The sequence below is a fragment of the Carya illinoinensis genome, chromosome 7, assembly GCF_018687715.1.
Source record: "Carya illinoinensis cultivar Pawnee chromosome 7, C.illinoinensisPawnee_v1, whole genome shotgun sequence".
Lineage (NCBI taxonomy): Eukaryota > Viridiplantae > Streptophyta > Magnoliopsida > Fagales > Juglandaceae > Carya > Carya illinoinensis.
Window position 1 is genome coordinate 43,487,421 of NC_056758.1, and position 19,793 is coordinate 43,507,213.

The 19,793-nt window shown below is 37.5% G+C and overlaps 4 protein-coding genes across 6 annotated transcripts; 2 read left to right on the top strand and 2 right to left on the bottom strand.

The window, feature by feature from the left end:
* The first annotated feature begins 3,392 nt into the window (after positions 1 to 3,392).
* Positions 3,393 to 9,716, top strand: LOC122314790 (transmembrane 9 superfamily member 8). The gene is made up of 7 exons (XM_043130382.1): positions 3,393 to 3,654; positions 7,173 to 7,337; positions 7,422 to 7,531; positions 7,628 to 7,736; positions 7,828 to 7,940; positions 8,047 to 8,197; positions 8,285 to 9,716. The coding sequence occupies exons 1-7, from the start codon at positions 3,535 to 3,537 to the stop codon at positions 9,440 to 9,442; spliced, it is 1,926 nt and encodes a 641-aa protein (XP_042986316.1). The 5' UTR covers positions 3,393 to 3,534; the 3' UTR covers positions 9,443 to 9,716.
* A 1,058-nt stretch (positions 9,717 to 10,774) lies between these two features.
* On the bottom strand, positions 10,775 to 11,314 carry LOC122314793. Its single transcript, XM_043130388.1, has one exon. The coding sequence runs from the start codon at positions 11,241 to 11,243 to the stop codon at positions 10,941 to 10,943; it is 303 nt and encodes a 100-aa protein (XP_042986322.1). The 5' UTR covers positions 11,244 to 11,314; the 3' UTR covers positions 10,775 to 10,940.
* A 2,129-nt stretch (positions 11,315 to 13,443) lies between these two features.
* LOC122314791 (early nodulin-like protein 1) lies at positions 13,444 to 14,357 on the top strand. The gene is made up of 2 exons (XM_043130383.1): positions 13,444 to 13,720; positions 13,828 to 14,357. The coding sequence occupies exons 1-2, from the start codon at positions 13,537 to 13,539 to the stop codon at positions 14,172 to 14,174; spliced, it is 531 nt and encodes a 176-aa protein (XP_042986317.1). The 5' UTR covers positions 13,444 to 13,536; the 3' UTR covers positions 14,175 to 14,357.
* A 52-nt stretch (positions 14,358 to 14,409) lies between these two features.
* LOC122314792 lies at positions 14,410 to 18,895 on the bottom strand. Of its 3 annotated transcripts, none has more exons than XM_043130386.1 (5): positions 17,994 to 18,895; positions 15,394 to 15,464; positions 15,132 to 15,282; positions 14,915 to 15,054; positions 14,410 to 14,724 (listed from the first exon to the last, which is right to left on the bottom strand). In XM_043130386.1, the coding sequence occupies exons 1-4, from the start codon at positions 18,117 to 18,119 to the stop codon at positions 14,938 to 14,940; spliced, it is 465 nt and encodes a 154-aa protein (XP_042986320.1). In that variant the 5' UTR covers positions 18,120 to 18,895; the 3' UTR covers positions 14,410 to 14,724; positions 14,915 to 14,937. The 3 variants fall into 3 exon arrangements, with proteins under 3 accessions (XP_042986320.1, XP_042986319.1, XP_042986321.1); XM_043130385.1 differs by having other exon boundaries at positions 14,410 to 14,626; positions 17,994 to 18,893; XM_043130387.1 differs by lacking the exon at positions 14,410 to 14,724 and having other exon boundaries at positions 14,740 to 15,054; positions 17,994 to 18,221; positions 18,332 to 18,887.
* Positions 18,896 to 19,793: the final 898 nt, after the last annotated feature.

A 19,793-nucleotide genomic window follows, 5' to 3' on the forward strand; every position in this document is an offset into this window, starting at 1 on the left:
ATCTGTAGACGTAGCAGCGTCCATAAAAAAATACACATTGGGACAAAACAAAAGTTATAAGATTATAAATACCAAAACATACTAATATATATTTAATGGTGAGGTTGGTCTTGACTAGAAGCATTTGGTAGAGTCGAGTTTTTCGATCTGAACTGATAAATTTACTCCCCTTGACATTATCATTTTCATTTAAAAATATATATAAATAATTAAGAAAAACGTCATAAAACTATAAAACAAAATTACCGCTCACCTAGCACACAGTTAACCTTTTTGAACGATGAGTAATATTACTCATCATTTTAATTCTTATTATCTTATAATTTGATATTAAATAATTATAAATTATTTATTATATTTTATTTATAAATTCATCATTTAATGACCTTATGATTGGAAGACTGAAAAAAATTAAAATAGTAAATAGATTTTTTCTTTGAATGATTTAAGCACGCAGTGATTAGTCAAATTGACCAACCGTGACTTGTATGTCTTAAATAATCTGTGATCTTTGCCGGGATTAGCCCACTTGTATATGAATCTACCTCTACGTAAGCTATCTGGAAGAGACTGTTGTTGGGCTCAAAATTCAAATTGGTCACTGGAATTTAATTTCCCGGTACTTTCCTAATCTATTTATTATTGTTCAACTTTAAGGTAAAGGTAAACTCATTGAATAAACATGACATCTCAACTAAATTACATTCCATACCAATTTTGGCCAAAATTCCTATCCACTTTATGTCAAAACGAGCCTATACCATACACATGCAACGTCGTTGTCGTTGTTCATGTCCAATCAAACCCCATCTGCAAAATTTACCCTTTTTTTTTTTTTTTGTCTCTTTCTAAAACACAATAGCTAGTGCATGACATATGGAATAATCCAACGCAAAGTTCTGTGCATAACGTATGCACCCTTGATAGTTTTAGTGGTGGAGGATGTTTAATACATGACCAATGGAATTTTAAATAATTTATTTTTTTAAAATTTTAAAATAAAAATAATATTAAAAAATAATATTTTAATAATATTTTATTTAATTATTAATTTTTATCTAATTTTATTTTATTTATGTAACCAAACAAGACTATCTAAAAAGTTTAACTATAAGTAATTATTCAATTGGATAGATTAATAATAATAGTTGGTTGGTTGATGGCTTCTCGTATCCTACTCTTATCACATCATATTGGACCACAAACTGTCGTTAATTATACATTACATCATTCGTATGGATTTGTTATCGTGCATGTAATTAATAGTCGAGCAATTTCATTCATTAACTTAGGACTTTGGACCACAAACGAAAAGGACAGTCTCGTGAGCATGCAATGCAAACAAAGCTGTATATTTAATCATTGATTACTATTGGACACCATTTCCGATACCTCCATGCAAGTTATAGTATGATTAAGATTAAATGCCCAAAACATAAAATTAAAAAACATTCAGATTCATATATTACAAATTTATGAATTTTGTTGGAACACGAAACTGTTTGCATACACAGATTAGACATAAAATTCTTAAAGTTTATCATAAATTTAATTTCAAGATATTATTCAAACAAGAAATATATTTTAGTTTTAAATATTTAACTTTAACATCTAATCATCATTTAATTATTATTTAAATATAAAAATTAATACAATTTTTACTAATTCTAAAATAAAATATAAAAATAAATATAATTCAGAGAAGTGTCCAACCATCCCTATATCAAACTCTCAAAAACTCTGAAAATAAATAAAAACGCAGTCAACTTGATGGTCCCAGAGCTACACATGAAGTTGAAGCTACACATGAAGTTGAAGGGCAGGGCCGGCGGGGTAAGAGTAGGGGACCTTAGGCAGCACATGCATGACTCACATAGCCTACGTTATTCGAAAAATTTGGCTTTCACATTGAGTTTCAGACGCCGAGTCACGACTCACATATCCCATTAATTACAACTACCTCATCATAGTTAGTCCCCTCAACTACTTATGGTCCTAATCTAGCTAAACACACAAATTAAGGTATGCATTATATATATATATATCTACAAATAAAAATAAATTGAAGGGAATTTGCCAAATGCAACTAAGGATGTTGGGATACTATATGCAAACTAAGCATCTCTAGATCAGAAGCTCGTTCTTATACTTTGGTTACTGAGGTTTTCTTCCCTTTTATGTGTATATATACGTTGGTAATGATTGTAAATGGTTAGGGTGATGTAGTGGTGGGGCGGAAAATACAGCTTTTTACCGATCGAGGTGTGATGGGTGAGCACAGATGGTACGTGTGTTTTTAGTTTTTTTTTTTTTTTTTTTTTTTTTAAATAGTTTGAGAAAAAGGCATAAGTTGGCAGTGAAATGATGAGCATGTGTGTCTGGCTAGCTGTTGTATAGAATAAATTTACTGGTGAAATTAGGCGTGGGAATAAAAAGCATCATAAAAATATATATTAATGATGATGGAAAAGATGGCTATGGGGGGAGCTAGGTTCCCCTAATGTCATAATGGTTGGGGGCGTGAGTGGATGGGCTTTTCATTAGCAATGTCCGGTGGTGGTGGGGTGCCCCCTTTCTGCCCTACCTCCTTTCCTGCTCCCTTCCTTCTTATTTTTTGGGTGCTGTTCTTGCTGGGTTGCAACTCCTGCAGATTCTCTCCAGGTTTCATGCTCTAATAAAGTCAGCGTAATGGTTATGACATATGATTTTCTAAATAAAAAACTTAGATTCAAAACCCCTAATCCCTTATTAAAAATAGAGAGTCTGGCATCACTGTACGAATTACTCACTCAGGTATTACTTCTTAGATAGAACAAAGTCCTATACCACATAATTGTATCTAATTAATGCGTGGTTTGTCATTTTTTTTATTTAAAGATATATATTTAAGTATTAAGATAAAAAAATAAAAATTACATATTAATTAGGTGAATATGTGTTGGATAAGACTTCTATGTAAAATTTATCTAAAAAAAGTGAAATTTTTTATTAAAAAATAAATCATTTTTTTCAAAAATTATACTGAACTTATGAATTCTAGAATTATATAAATTATTTTCTTATAACACATTTCCTTTCCCTTAGTGCACAAAATTAAAATGGTTGATACTTGGTGGACAAAATTGCTTGTGAGATAAGTGGGTTGGGACAGAAGTGCTTGTGAGATGTGGGCTTGAGCCTAGTACCTGCTCAAAGTGATTGGAGTTGTTTTGCTGCCATAGGCTCTACATTCTCCTCTTATATATATTGCCAGGCTTCAGTGGCGGGCCTTACCTGATTCGCTCCATCGACCTAAGCGGATATTTTTGCTTACTTTTGGACTTGGGCTTTTCTACTCAGTGTTTATCGTTTCTCGAGAGAACGATAGTAATCTAAAGTCACCACCGTACCCAGTCAAACCGGAGGGACAAACCCAGCTCCCCAGCTCCTTCCTATTTCTTATTATTGACTGTCTCGCCCTTCCATCCTACTATATACAGCTGCGATTTACGAATCTCCCAGATCTCTCGCCCTCTCCGTCCCAAACGAAACGCCATGGCGTTTCGAAGATCGCTCGCTGTCCGTACTCTCTCGATCTCTGCACTCCTTCTGATTCTGGTCCATGGCAGCTTCTGCTTCTATCTCCCCGGTGTCGCTCCCGAGGACTTCAATAAGGTCAGCTCTCTCTCTCTCTCTCTCTCTCTCTCTCTCTCTCTCTATATATATATATATATATTTCTCACACGCATATTGTTACATACAGATGCATCTATGTTCTTGTAGACGTGTAAAGTGCTTGATCTTTATCCATAGCTCGGATCTGTGTGTGGTATAGGCCTTTGATTGTCTCCACTCACTTTGGATTCCAAGAAATTTAATCATATGATTGTACCGTCTTGTTGAATTGTGAATCACTAAATTAAAACAATACTATTGTAACTATACAAGTCTCGGGTGCGCTTTGGTATTTCCATCACCAGATCCCAATCTTGTTGGGAATTGTGAGATTTAGAGGGAAGCAAACTCTTTTTCAGCGAACAAATTCGCTCTTTCTGGAAATACTTGTTTAGAGTTTGTGAAACACAACGGCTTCTTTTATTATTAGCTAAGGTGACGGAGCCAATTGGTCAAGTCTTTTGAGCATGATTATGTACTCTTTTGATTGTAGGAGCGTTTAGGATAGCATTTCAACGTCTTTGAATATACTTCAGATAAGAAAAGAACTTGTTTTAACATTATTAATAATTTTTTGAGTGACAATTCTGGCAGCTAAAAACAAAGAAATTCTTTTATAGGGATTACGTAGTAAGAAATTGTCGTGGATAATAACCTCCAAGCACACTGAAGTGAATGGGCTGTGATCATATGAGGGCTATTTCGGTGCATATGCCTTCCTAATTGACTCAACAAATTAAGTAAAAATGATCAAATCAATTATATGGTGGTGGTGTGACAAGAACTGCGACTCCTCCTGCCACTATCTCAATGTATACAATACTCCAATATGATGGATCATTGAATTTAATGCGATATTTTGGTGGACTGAATGTATGAGGAATATAAACAACTTTCGCACCCAAGTAGTATGCTTGATGCATTTTTTTTATATCGTCTTGAGATGAAGCTACTCAGCTTGAACAATTCAATCTTACAACTGCTGGAGTGGGGGTGTTGGTTTTTCATTTTTTCCTGAAGGTGAATAAGATGGTTTGCTGACCGCATCAAATGACTTGAATTCTGGCCAATGAGTGGTCTAGAAGTATGTAATCCTGCACCATATAGTTTTTATAAATTTATTGATTGGTAAAAGCAGGTTGGGGAACTTGGCTTTATCATTGTGCCAAGTGGAGCTACTTATCCAAAAATTGTGCCGGGTGAAGCTTACGGAAAAGTTTTGGGATTTATCCTGTTCAATTGGCCTATATCTAATAATACAAAAATCACAGTGCTTCTAGGGGAATGAAGAAAACAGAAAAAGATTAAAAAAAAAGTCAGAAAATTACCCAACTGGAATGCAAAATTAGACTGTGTGAGACAACTTACCGTCATGCCCACATGACTCTCTAATGGAGATCTTGATCAATTCTTTGTATGTGCCAAATAGCTAGCTTATACAAAAATGTACCAAAAAGTGAGAGAAATTGGTAAGAATATCCTAGTCCCTAGCTTGTATTTAGGTGCTTCTTCTTATATACTTCCTTGTACTTGGACTATGCCTCTCTCTCTCTCTCTCTCTCTCTCTCTCTCTCTCTCTCTCTCTCTCTCTCTCTCTCTTTAAATTTTATTTTATAAGTAAATGGTAGTATTAATAGTAATAGATATAGCCCAAGTACACAAGATGGTATACAAGAGATTAGACCTATCTAGGTTGCTATAGAGGACACAAGAAAATCATGTTCACTTAGGCCATTAAAGTCTATAGCTATAGCCCAAAGAAATAAAGTGCTGAAAAATAAAGAACGAAACTCCTCTAGTGTCCGCTCCTTCTCTTCGAATGTCTGCTCGTTACGCTCTCGCCATATGCACCACATAATGTAGATAGGGACCATCTTCCACATAATTTTGATTTGTGGAGCGTCACCTGGCATCACCTAACTAGCCAATAATTCAACCATTGTAGCAGGCATCACCTAGTTTAACCCTATTCGAGTAAAGATTTCGCACCATAGGACTCTAGCTGTCTCACAATATAGCAAGAGATGATCCACTATCTCACCGGTTTTCTTACACATACAACACCAATCTAAAATGATTACCAGTCACTTTCGTAGATTATCGGTAGTCAAAATCTTATCCAGGACCGTTGCCCAAATGAAGAAAAGAGCTTTGGAAGGTGCCGTATTCCTCCACAATCTTCTCCATGGGAAATGAGAATTTGGTATAAATGTAAGGGACTTATAGAATGAGTGAATCGAGAAAGTACCCTTACCCGCTAGTGTCCACCACAGCTTGTCGTCATGTAGTCCATTCAACTTCGTAGAGTACACTAGACTAAAAAAAGCCTTGAAACTGTCTAGTTCCCAGTCTTGGGCTGCTCTACTAAAGGTGACATTCCATTGGACTTGGTTCCCTAAACGAACCATGAGACGCGCCGCCGAAGCTTCTTGATAACATGCCGCTCAGAAAACGGATGGAAAATAGTCCTTTAGTGCCACCTTCCCACACCAGATGTCTCTCCAAAATTTTATAGAGTGCCATCGCCCACCATCAATTTAGTGTGGGTAGCAAACACCCCCCACCCTCGTCTTATATGCTTCCAGTTCCCCACACCATAAGACCCATTCCCCTCTCTAGTACACCAACCTCCCAATGAACTACCATGTTTACAATCAACTAATAATTTCCATAGTGCTTTCGGTTCCATATTGTATCTCCAAAGCCATTTTCCAAGAAGTGTCCAGTTAAACCTTCTCAAGTTCTCAAGCCATTTCCCAAGAACTACTAATTTCCATAGTGCTTCCGATTCCATATTGTATCTCCAAAGCCATGCCTATTTACTTGCATTAATACAATCTCTTATTACTTATAAAAAAGAAATTGGTAAAAATTATGGGCCCGCACTGAGATGTGCTTCATAATTCATGTTGTCTAAAATGTGTTAGCTGTTCTCGTGTTTGCTATTATTTAATAGTGATAACTTTTTGGTAAGTGCTATTATTTTATGATAATAATTTTTGGCTCTCTAGGATGCTCGAATTTGTTCTCTGTGCCAAAACACATGTTAGAAAGAAAAAATCTATTTATAAGTCTTGTGGATAACACACCTAATAAATTTTTCAGAAATGATACAATGCCGCTTGCATTGTACTGCTCAAGTGTACCGCTTAACATTTAATTTTTTTTTTTACTTAATGATTAAGGAAGTGATTTTTAATATATTGATATATTTTTTTAAAATTTTTTAAAATATTTAAATATATTAAAAAAATGTGAAAAGAAAAAAAAAAAAAAACAAAAAAATAAAAAACCACAGATGTGCTTGGGTGGTCATTGCTGAGGGCAGCCTAGCACAACTCTAAAGTTTTTACATGGCATAATTTGATTTGGAGGAGAAATTTAGAATTTGAATCTTACAAATCAAATATTGTCATTTAAGTGATATGGATGGTGTGTTCTACACACTAGTTTGATAATAGAATAACTTTGTTAAAAATCATTCTAATAAATTGTGATTTAATTTTCTTTGGATGCAGGATGATACTCTAAAAGTGAAAGTGAACAAATTAATCTCTACAAGGACTCAGCTTCCTTACACATATTATTCTCTTCCTTATTGCCCGCCTAAAAAGATAGTGGACAGTGCAGAGAATCTTGGGGAAGTACTTCGTGGTGATCGTATTGAAAACTCTCCCTATGAGGTTAGTTTTGAATATAGTTTTGCAAGTCTACATCTTATAATTTATGATAATTGAGTTATCTTAGTTGACTGGGAATTTTTGCAGTTTAAAATGCGAGTACCAAAAATGTGCAAGGTTGTTTGCCGGATTACACTAGATGCCAAATCTGCGAAGGAGTTTAAAGCGAAAATTGATGATGAGTATCGGGTCAACATGTATGGGATTCTCTTTTTCATAATAAACACCTTTTCGCTAGTGTCTGTTGGACCTGCCTTCAAGTTACATTCGTTTAAATGCATCTGTCGTGACAGGATCCTTGATAATCTTCCACTGGTTGTGCCCATACAAAGGCGGGAGCCGGAATCAACCACTGTTTATCAGCTTGGATTTCATGTTGGGCTCAAAGCCCATATTCCTGGGGTAGGTACTTTTATTTTTGGCATTTACCTTTGTTCTCTTCATGGGTGTGCCATTTCTTTTGCTTTTTCTCATTTTAAATGATTATGCACAGAGCAAGGGTGACAAGTACTTTATTCACAACCATTTGGCATTTACTGTCAAGTTTCATAGAGATTTGCAAACAGACTCTGCAAGAATTGTGGGATTTGAGGTTAGACCATTTAGGTAAGTTTTCTGGGTCCCCTTCTTCTTACTGAATTATTCCTCCTTGCTGATTCTTGTATTCCATAGTTTCTCATGGTGATGCTATTTGCATGCTGGATAAATACAGCGTTAAACATGAATATGATGGAAAGTGGGATGAGAATACTCGTTTAACAACCTGTGACCCTCATGCAAAACACACAGTTATGAATTCCAACTCTCCCCAAGAGGTTGAAGAGAACAAAGAGATTATATTCACATATGATGTTGAATTCCAGGTAAGGTTTTATAAATTATAGCTTTATTTTGCTATTAGCGTTTTCTTTTGAGCTTGAAATTTGCTTTGTCATCACATCATTTTTCAGGAGAGTGATGTGAAGTGGGCATCTAGATGGGATGCTTATCTACTAATGAGTGATGATCAAATTCACTGGTTCTCAATTGTCAATTCTTTGATGATTGTTCTTTTCCTCTCGGGCATGGTGGCAATGATAATGCTACGGACACTTTACCGTGACATCTCCAAGTACAATGAACTTGAGACCCAAGAAGAAGCCCAAGAGGAGACAGGATGGAAGCTTGTCCATGGGGATGTCTTCCGGCCACCAAATAACTCAACTCTGCTATGTGTCTATGTTGGAACTGGCGTTCAGTTTTTTGGGATGACACTGGTGACTATGATGTTTGCCATCCTTGGATTCCTCTCCCCCTCAAACCGGGGTGGTCTCATGACAGCAATGCTCTTGCTCTGGGTTTTCATGGGTCTTTTTGCTGGTTACTCTTCTGCTCGTTTGTACAAGATGTTTAAGGGAACAGAATGGAAGAAAACTGCTTTCCGGACCGCAATCATGTTCCCGGCAATTGTCTCTTCCATTTTCTTTGTCTTAAACGCTATCATATGGGGACAGAAATCATCTGGGGCTGTGCCTTTTGGTACTATGTTTGCACTTGTCTTCCTATGGTTTGGGATTTCCGTCCCACTTGTATTTGTAGGTAGCTATGTTGGGTTCAAGAAACCAGCAATTGAGGATCCTGTGAAGACAAATAAAATCCCCAGGCAGATTCCCGAGCAAGCCTGGTATATGAACCCAGTCTTTTCGATTCTGATCGGAGGAATACTACCATTTGGAGCTGTTTTTATTGAACTATTCTTCATCCTTACCTCAATCTGGTTGAATCAGTTTTACTACATCTTTGGTTTCCTCTTCTTGGTCTTTGTAATCCTCATCATCACTTGTGCGGAAATAACTGTCGTGCTCTGCTACTTCCAACTCTGCAGTGAGGACTACCTGTGGTGGTGGAGGTCATACCTTACATCAGGCTCGTCTGCACTATACCTCTTTCTCTATGCGACGTTCTACTTCTTCACAAAGCTTGAAATCACAAAGCTTGTCTCTGGGATATTGTACTTTGGATACATGCTAATTGCCTCGTATGCGTTCTTTGTTCTAACTGGTTCCATCGGATTTTATGCATGCTTTTGGTTCACAAGGCTCATCTACTCATCGGTGAAGATTGATTAATCAATGCAATTGGGTGTGCCGGGTGGTCTTTTTCTTTTAAGGCTTCAATAATTGTGTAAGATCTAAAATTACAAGTACCAATATGTTTTTAGATGTAAAACTATACTCAGATTTTGAATTGTGACAAGGCCATGATCTGGCTGTTACAGTAGCTTTTATTTGTTTAATTTTTAGAAGATTCTATCAGAATATTTGTGTTTCGTTTAATAGCCAGACTTGCTGTGTAGATTGTTGGCTAACATAGACATTATATATTTGCCATTGTTTCTTGTGTCGTTATGGTGTTCGTCCTAGAAGATTGCAAAGGAAATGTTTTAACTGGAACGCCATTTATTTGAGAATGCTGAGCAGTGAGAGGCCAGACCTCTCTGCATATGGAGTGTGAATCTTCATTTTGTTTACAATTTCGGGCTTAATTCCCTTCTTGTTGCCTTGTTCTTGAGGTGATGCCAATCAGCTTGTGTCTCGGTTTTGTAATGATTGCCTTATAACCACAGGTAGTATTAATAGGATTTGGATTACTAACTTTTGTTTTCCCATTATGGCCCCAGCCAATTAAATCGTTGTTCGTAATTATTGCAAAAAAAAAAAAAAAAAAAAAAAAGGTTGTCTTGTAGGGATTTTTAGTTTTGAACCTTAAACATGGGTTAAATTCTTGGAGGAAATTGAGGAGGGTGGATGAGTTAGCGGGGAGCATCCCTTGGACTCCAAGCAATTCATCATTTGTCTGAGTGTCCTGGTAGGATAAATTTATTTATGAAACAAAAGATTTCACCTGCCTCGATACATTATGACAGTTCGTATATGTTTCTTCAGGCGCAGACTTCTTCCGTAAGGACCAAAATGGAGCGGCGTGGCGGGGATCTATGTTGTAAGCACTGGGGTGATGCTCACTGGCATCTCAGGCCACTTTGCTTGAAATGGGTGCCGAATAAAGAAAGAAGTCGGCCTTTGAAGTTACGCAATACACGAACGGACCAAGATAATCTGCTTATTCACGGAAAACAAACATGAGACTGTTTTGTTAACAGGTTCGAAATATGAAAAAAATTAAAAAATTATTTTTTTAATGATAAATTCCGTACACGAATGATAAATTAGGGTTTAACGTAGCAAACCCACCAGGCGAGCCAGGCATAATGAATGTAGACAACATTTCCTATATTTTATGCACCTTATTTTTTTCCCTCTTCATTTTGGTTAATGCAAGTTCTTTTTTCTTGCAACCTACTCATGAAAAAAACCTGAAGAGTGAGATCACTTATCGATGACGCATATATGATTAATAGCTGCACTGATAAAACATTTGAGCGTATGTTTATATTAATCTGATTATATCAAGAGCATTTGATCATATTCCCATACCCAAGAAAATATTGCAAAAAGAATGTCCAACAAAACAAACATTTACAAGCAAAACCGCATCTCGGACAACTGATCATAAACATGATTTGCTAAACGTTTTTTTAAATACGATCGAGGAGCTAGCCACTAAGTACTACTTCCTTGGCCGAGTGTCCTCCGGTTCGGCGGCTCCAATAGTCACCTTGGCGACATCTCGGGCGGAGGCTTCGGGCTTTTTCTTGAGGTACAACGTGAAGTAAGCAATGGAGGCTGTAATAAGGAGGCCTCCGATGGCCATGGTCTTATAACTGAAGGGCAGCCTGCTCCTCTGGTGCAGTACTTCCCCAGGGTGTTGGCCAGGGGGCCTCTTGGAGCCCTCTAATCCCGCTGCCTTTACGTCTTCCGGTTTCATTTTGTGGGTGTCTGCTGTTTTCCTCCACTCCTCATCTCCTCCCATGATCTCTCTCTCTCTCTCTCTCTCTCTGTGTGGGTGAAGGTTCTATAGAGAGCTCTGGTGTGTGCGTATATGTTTTCTATTGTATTGGTATATGAGGGCAGGTGGTGGTTGTTGGACACGTAGCTGTGCACGTTTGAGCAATGCAGGGACACGTAGCTGTGGCATGCAACCTTAGCACGACAAGTGTAAATGTTTCCAGTAAACTGTTAGTTTACTATTGGAACCAATCCAGCTTTCAATTGGGTTGGACAATAATACGAAGGTTTCTGAAGAAAATCTCAACCCAATATTTAACGTTAACCCAGCTGGTCAGGTTCGATTGGGTTCTACAAGGAATTGGGTTCTATACGACCCTGCTTATCATCAAAGCACGCACACTCCTATACATTAATAGATTGCGTTCTATAGGGGGACGAGGCGCGCAATCAAGTTGTTCGATATATATATATATATACGACCTTGGTTCAATTGGAATGGGACTGATCTGCTGCTTATTCATCAGGGGCAGTAGCCTAGCCAGGCGTCTACGTGAATGCGTCCTCTGCACGGTTTTCACCAATTGCTCTATGAAATGGCTGTATTATTACCCTTTAGAAAAATTAAGATTAACAATTCCTTATCAATAACGAATGGAATATTTGGGTATGGATATTTTTTCGATTCGTGTTATGTTGGAATTTTTCTGGAATATTGATATGTATAATTTTTCAACTCTCTCTCTCTCTCTCTCTCTCTCTCTCTCACACACACACACACACACACACACACGACATTAAACTTACAGCGACCGGGGTATGAGAAGTAAATATCAGTAACACATGATTGCACAAATCGACATTTGAAAGCGCTTTTTTTTCAGTTACATAAACAGATTAAATACCGAGAATGCAAAAGATAGGTATTAATCATGATATATATTCCGATGATAGCCAAGAGCACAAAACAACACTTGGTGCAAAAGGTCCAACAAAAGCAAACATTTTACAATTAGTACATGCAAGCGAAAAACGCTCATGATCATACACAGAAGTGCTACTGCCACGAGCTACTTCCTGGATAGGTTGTCAGCGGGTTCCGAGGCTCTAACAGTCTTGGCTACATGTCGGGAGGTGGTGAGTTCGGGCCTTTTCTTGGCGTACAAGTATCCAACAATGGCTGCAGTTATAAGGATGCCTCCGATGGCCATGTTCTTATAGCTTAAGGGCAGTCTGCGCCTCTGGTGCAGTGCTTCCCTTTCCCCTTGGTTTCTTCCAGGCTGCCTCTTGGAGCCCTCATCTTCTCCCATGATCTCTCTCTCTCTCTCTCTCTCTCTCTCTCATCTTCTCCCATGATCTCCCTCTCTCTCTCTCTCTCATCTTCTCCCATGATCTCCCTCTCTCTCTCTCTCTCTCTCTCTCTCTCTCCCTCTCTCTCTCCAGGTAATGTATGCTTGAAACCTGCTGTAGTGCTGGGTCTATGTCGGTTTAAGAGGCAGAATTGCCAACCTCGCACAAAATGAAAGGTAGAATAGCCACGTTTGAGCAAGGCGGGCTGCTTTTCTCGTGACGCGTAGCTGCGCAGCATTGAGCACTGCGGGCACACGGAACCGAATCGTGGCGTGGCACAGTCAGCTCGACAAGTGTTGTCTTGGCAGGAGAAAGAGAAACGATGACTTTTTTTTGTTTGTGTATGTAAGGCAGCAGCCCAATCCACCTTTTTATTGGGCTCCACGATATTAACGCATTTAGCCCAGCTTAATGACATGACCCAAGCCCAACTTTTGCAAAGATTTTCACTCGAACACCCTCTCTTCAAAAGTGAGAGAGGCTTTGACCGTTGCTCTTCTCCGTACTACTTTTTATGCTATAAAAAATTGTTATGTATAATACTTTTGTGTATTTTTATACATTTTATTAATATCATTAATTACATTATTTTTTTAATATAAATTAATTAATTTAACTAATCACATCAATTGAGTGTATAAAAAATATATAAAAGTGATTGTATTACAAAATTCTGGACGGTATTCCGACCGTTTCAAGATAGTTTTGAGCATATTTCAGCAGTATCTTTAAACGTTATATAGTCTTTTAAATTTTAAATTTTTTTTATCTTCTTACCGTTAAGATGAATGATAGAGGACAAAACTCAGTAAAGCCAGAGGTCGCAACGGCTATTTTTCTTTCGGCCTTCTTAAATACGCCAAACCCCTAATCCTCCACCTCAATCATCTCTCTCTCTCTCTGAAAGAAAATAAACACACAACTCTACTTCTCTCAGCGTATTTCATTATTTGCTGGTAGTGCTCCTGATGTCCATGGCAGTTTTTTCAAGAGCAATTTCAGCTTTTGTGCTCTTGTTACTCTACAACTTCTCTGAAGCTAGAGAGATATTGGTTGGAGGTAATGCAGATGGATGGAAGATTCCGTCCACTCAATCTGAATCCCTCAATCAATGGGCCGGAAATTCTCGTTTTGTCGTTGGTGACTCTCTCGGTAAATGTCCTTCTTCAATCCCACCTGAATCGGGATTCTATCAGACCGGTCTTTTTCTTCAGTTATGGGGTTTTTTTCTAACACGCCTATTTTCATTTTTCATGCAGTGTGGAAATATGACAGCGGGAAAGACTCTGTATTGCAAGTGAACAAGGAAGATTATATGAACTGCAATACATCTAAACCCATTGAAGAGTACAAAGACGGAAATACTAAGGTGAAACTTGACCGATCTGGGCCATTCTACTTCATCAGCGGAGCTGAAGGACACTGTGACAAGGGTCAGAAGTTGGTTGTGGTGGTTCTTTCTTCAAGACGCGGGTACACTGGCATTTCTCCAACGCCTTCTCCAGTGGAGTTCGAGGGTCCGGCAGTTGCTCCGACTAGCAGTGGTACGAGTTTGCAAGGCGGTTTGATGGTTGCGCTGTGGGTTTTTGCTTTCGGGATTTTTTGATGTGATTCCAAACAAAAGAGGAAGAGGGTGGGTAGGGGGATTCGTTTGATTACCAGCTTTGAGTTATTGAGCTTATTATTTGATTTTTCCTTTAAATATGAAAAACCGGATTCTTATGGAATCCGGATTCAGACTTTATACCCAACGAACAATTGAACACATTAGTTAATTGTTATTCCTTAATTTCTTCTCAGACTAGCCTTTTTGACGTTTTCTTATCGGCTTCATAAAAATATTGCGAAGGAACAATGAATTCATATAAATTTTGCAATTTAAAATTTCAGTAGAGAAAATGCTATATAGGAGCCATGCATCTCCTATCTCCTTAAACTCTGGGCAGAGAACGCTTTCTTCAGTGTAAATTGACCGGCTACAAGATTCGTAGCCATCTGCTAAAAAGAAAAAAATAATATAACCTATGGGTGCCAAGGCTCCGTAGCCGTTCTTCACTTCTGCAAAAAATGTATGCCCTATATTAAAAAGCACGCTAGACTGCGATAGGTTTTATAGAAAAAGAGAGCCTCCGGCCGCCCGGGGGGCGGGGTGAACACTGAAAAAAAAAAAATTATTCATCACACTGAAACCATACCATACAGACAAAAAACATATAAAATTATTATATGATGAATCTTTTTATCAATTGTAATTTTTTTTTCTCTACTCTAAAAACCAATTAAGGGGGTAATTTGATTGATATATATTTTTTCTCCATGGGGCTGAAAATATGCGGAATTTTAGACCTTCAAAGCAATTTGATCTTTTTTTATTGGATATTTTTCTTCCGTTGTCCTTTGTTGTTGTTGATCAAGCGATTCTTTGGCCGCTTCTCCACTCTCAGTGCCTCCCCAACTTTCTTGTCCAGGCTCGGTTCTCCGTCATTCTACAATGACAGCGACAACACATAAAAAACTCATACGCAACAAAGATATTTTTTTGTCAATCCAAAAGGTTTATTACCGAAATAGGTTTCACATCCAGAACTGGATATTGATGTTTTGGAACAGCTTCACCATTATAGTGTATATCTGAATTTTTTCGCTGTACAAATTCTGGTTCACTTTTGGGCGATTGCACCTTCAATAAATATTTATGTCTTTTTCTTAAAAATCTGTAATCAGAACAAAAGGAAAATTAGAAAGGAAAAATGAGCCAGGTTTTTATGTTACTACTGCTTGTAGAAAACATCAAAATCCATCCAAGGAAAAGAAGAAGATTATACCGGACTTCAGCCAAAAGGGTTTCTCTATTCACTGTTGCATTCTGCAAACTTTTCTTCTTTGAAACGAATTCCTATTAAAAATTGACAACAAACATTTGACAAAAAAGCTACATAAAATATATGATACAAAAATATACCAAAAAAAAAAAAAAAATCAAATAATCAAATTATCTAGTTGTCAAAACAAAATCATATCGTGGCCAAGCCAAATTCGATTACTGAGTAAATTTTATTCTATCCATAAAATTTCTGGCGTGATGATAAATCCATAGCCTCCAGAAATATGCAGACGTGGAGATAGGAGTTATTATTTAAAGTGGCCGTTTTTTAGGATGGACAATGTTATGGCTGATATAGAACATCTGGGAGCATGGGTAGTTCAGATTAGTTTATAGCAGTTATTAATAGTTATGTCTTATTTGTGTGGCAGTTTCCTTCTAAGTATACATGTAAATGGCAGTGTGACGAAGAGGCAGATCAGGAATTATCTGTCTTGTGGTTTCCTTCACACCCAAAGCTAAGTGAAGATTTATCCTAATATAAATTCTTATTTAGTTGTATACAATCTGGGACCTATCATTGGTATGAGAGATGGGCACTAACAAAGAACGTATCAAGAAATTGGAGATTGATGTTCAAACAGTCCGTGACGGGGTGTGGCATTTGGAGCACGAGAAGTTAGCCGATATTGACACTCCTCTGAAAGAGATCATGAGCTTCTTGGCTACACTGAAGCCTCATGACCTGTCTGGAGGAGTGTAAGGAGAAGAGCTCCATGTTGTCGGGAGCATCAACATTGGAGGACTCAATGGCTAAAGTTGCAGCTCCGAGATTTACCAAGATGGCTTTCCTCGGTTTACGGTAGATGATCCTACTGAAAGGCTTAACAAAGTTACAATTTTTTTGAGTTTCAAGGAACCTCTCCAAATCAGCGGGTGTCCTTGGCATCATTCCATTTGGAAGGTCAGGCAAACCAATGGTGGCAGTGGACTTTGAAGAATGCTGCGAGAGACAGGAGAACCACTAACATGGGAGCTGTTTGAGAATGAGCTCATCCCCAGATTCGGTCCTACAAAGTATGAGAATTTTGATGAGGCGTTGGCACGAGTCAAACAACAAGGATCTTTATGGGATTGTCAATGAGAGTTTGAACGACAGGCAAACTGAGTTGAAGGATGGCCACAGGATGCTTTAGTTGGGACCTTCCTTGCAAGGTTAAAGGATGAGATTGCCGATGAAGTTAGAATGTTCAATCCATGTACACTGAAGGAAACAATCGGAATTTATAGGATGAGAGATGACAGGATATCACGTAATAAGAAAACAGATAAAATAGAGATGGCTCCACCCAAACCACAGTTACAAAACCCCTTGCTGAAAGCAACTTCAGGGAAAGCAACTTCAGGGACAGCAATGAAAAGCTCTCTTGGGAGGAAATGCAGTGTAGGTGGGAACAAGGTTTGTGCCTTAATTGTAACGAGAGATTTACTCCAGGGCATCGCTGCAACGCAGCACAAGCCTTTCTCATCGAAGGACCACCACAATGGGAGCATGAAGTGGCAGTTAAAGAAGAGATTGATAACTCAGACAACAAAGGAAATATTACTGTTAAACCTTGGGGACAAGGTTCCGGTGGAGGGGAAGGCAGATGATAGAACCCGTAGCCTCCAGAAATATCCAGATGTGGATATAGGAGTTATTATGTAAAGTAGCCGTTTTTAAGGATGGACAATGTTATGGCTGATATGGAAAATCTGGGAACATGGGTAGTTCAGATTAGTTTATAGCAGTTATTAATAGTTTTTTTTTTTTTGATAAACATTTATTAATAGTTATGTCTTATGTGTATTTGTAGTAATCATTATATAACGTGTACTGGTGGTTATTTGTGTGGCAGTTTCCTTCTAAGTAGTGTATATATGTAAATGGCAGTGTGAGGAAGAGGCAGATCAGGAATTATCTTTGTCTTGTCGTTTCCTTCACACCCGAAGTGAAGAATTGTGTGGTCTACTCCCACCCTAAGTGGAGATTTATCCTAAGATAAATTCTTATTTGGTTGTGTACAATCTGGGACCTATCACGTGATTGAGGTCACTGTGGTCATAAACCACCCAGAAACAAATTTTTATTTATTTATTTTTATTTTTATATCGAGGACTTCTACTGGCAAGGCCGACTCACTCTTGTAGAGTAAAATTCAGTCCTGTACACTGTATCTGTAGAAGTTTCTCTATAGGAAACTGATTAAATCGCTGACTTTCACCAGGGATGTGGCCCTAAAAGATTATTTGCACTTATGAAATGTTAAACTTTAGACCTTGAAGGGAGTGATTATCCAAGACCAAGGCCTTCACCAACAGAAACAAAATTTTTTGTCTTCTTTCACACGCACTCAGAAACCACCCAGAGGCTAAGCCGCCAGAGAACCATCATAAGTATAATTACAAATTACAAGAACAACAAGGGGACTTTAATTGAATTCAAAAAAGACGTTGAATTTAAAGACATATATACCATAAAGACTCACACCCAGATAATAATCAATGTTAAAAAAACCATAAAAAATAGAGAATGTGGTTAATTGAAGAGAAAATACTAACCTTCTGCAGTTCCAAGTACTCCTGCAATAAAATTTGATATTTCAGGTTAACCCTAGCCTCTTCATTGATAGGATGAGATTGATAAGGATCCATAGAGACGACCCCTTTCATCTTAGTCTTCAACATTGCGCTCTCAATGAATACAAATGAAAACACCTTTCGCCCTTTACTCCAAAATTGCGTCTTTAAATACGATCCTAAAACCGGCAGTCAGGGAATAGACGAATCCTATTCGAATTGGGACTTTTAGAGATATAAAGGTCAAGACTGAAGATTGATAAGAACCCACCAAAACCACAATTCCAAGACCAAACGAAACTGCAAAGTAAAAAGCTCACCTAATAGGAGTAGGAAACGATGATTTGAGATTATAGAGAGAGAAAGAAAGGGGATATAATACCAATAATAACAATAAAAAGGTAATTTTAGAGAGAGGTGACTCTGTGTATCTTGGTTTGGCTCTCTTTCCGCAGAGTCCTTGAATGTAAGAACCCAAAAAGGCCCATGAAGGTTGGAGATAGAAGGGGAGGAACGAGTGACGAAGATGGGATTCGCAGGAGGGCATTTGTGGCAAGTAGAGTTTGTCTTTGGGAGAGCGCTGTGGTTGGAGGACAATAGAAGACATATCTTTCTTTCCTTCTTCCCGTCCTTCCAATTCTATCTTTCTTTTTTTCTTTTTTTCCTTTTTTCCTTCTCTACAAATTTTGGTCCAGCTGGGTCATTCTTAGAGAGAGAGAGAGAGGGTCTGTTTGTGTAGACTGTAATGTAAAAAGACATTTATGTAGCCTGTTTGGAAGGTTCGGGTATGGCATGAGAGAGAGAGAGAGAGAGAGGGAATAGGGTGGTGAAGAAAAGGCAGGAGATGAATGGCTGCTGTTTGCTGCTGGTTGCAGTTTTAGCCCAGGACTACTTTACTTGCCTTGGAAGTTGGAACGGTAATAAGAGGAGGAGTTGAAAGTACCAATACACCCCTGTTAAATTTTTAGGCTTACAATTACAGACATGTAGAAAAGAACAACTATTAATGAAGTCTGATACAAAAAATAAATACCATCTTAAAATACTATCGTGGGTTAAAAAATAAAATACGTACAGAATTCCTTTTACCGAATCCAATACTTTGTACTAAAAATACCAATGTGCTTTGGACCGTTGGATGAACTCAACAGCCTCGTTTATTTTTAAAAATGAGATCAAATAAGATAAATTAAAATTAAAATTATAAATTAAATAAAATATTATTAAAATGTATTAAAATTTGAAAAAATTAAATTATTTATTTTATTTTTATATTAAAATTTAAAAAAATTGAATTATTTATTTTATTTGGTATAAAAATTAAAAAAATTATAATAACTAAAATGAGATGAGAGTTTTCTAAAAATAAACAAGGTTACCAGTGATTACATATGGTTAAAAAAAAAGAAGAGAAATTATTCTCTCAAAAAGTAGACTGGTTTATCTCTTTTGGGGTAGGGCTTAAAAATTGGGTGTACCAATTATTTCCTTTGGTCCAGCCAAACAACATCCTACTGATTTGTAGCCATATGCTTATATGATGTTTTTTCCTCTGTCCTTTGTATTTAAATACCACTTTTTAGGTTGGAAAAAAAACTGTCTTTTTCGATGCCATTTTTTCAAAACGGAGAAAGATATGAAACACTTCTCATTTCTTTATCCCGAGTAGTCCAGTGCGTGAGATGGGGGAGAAGGAAAGCAGAGGTGCATGAATTATAATTGGTAGGCAAACGGACGGTGGGAATGCGCACCTGCTGTAATTCCCACGAAACACTTTGCAGT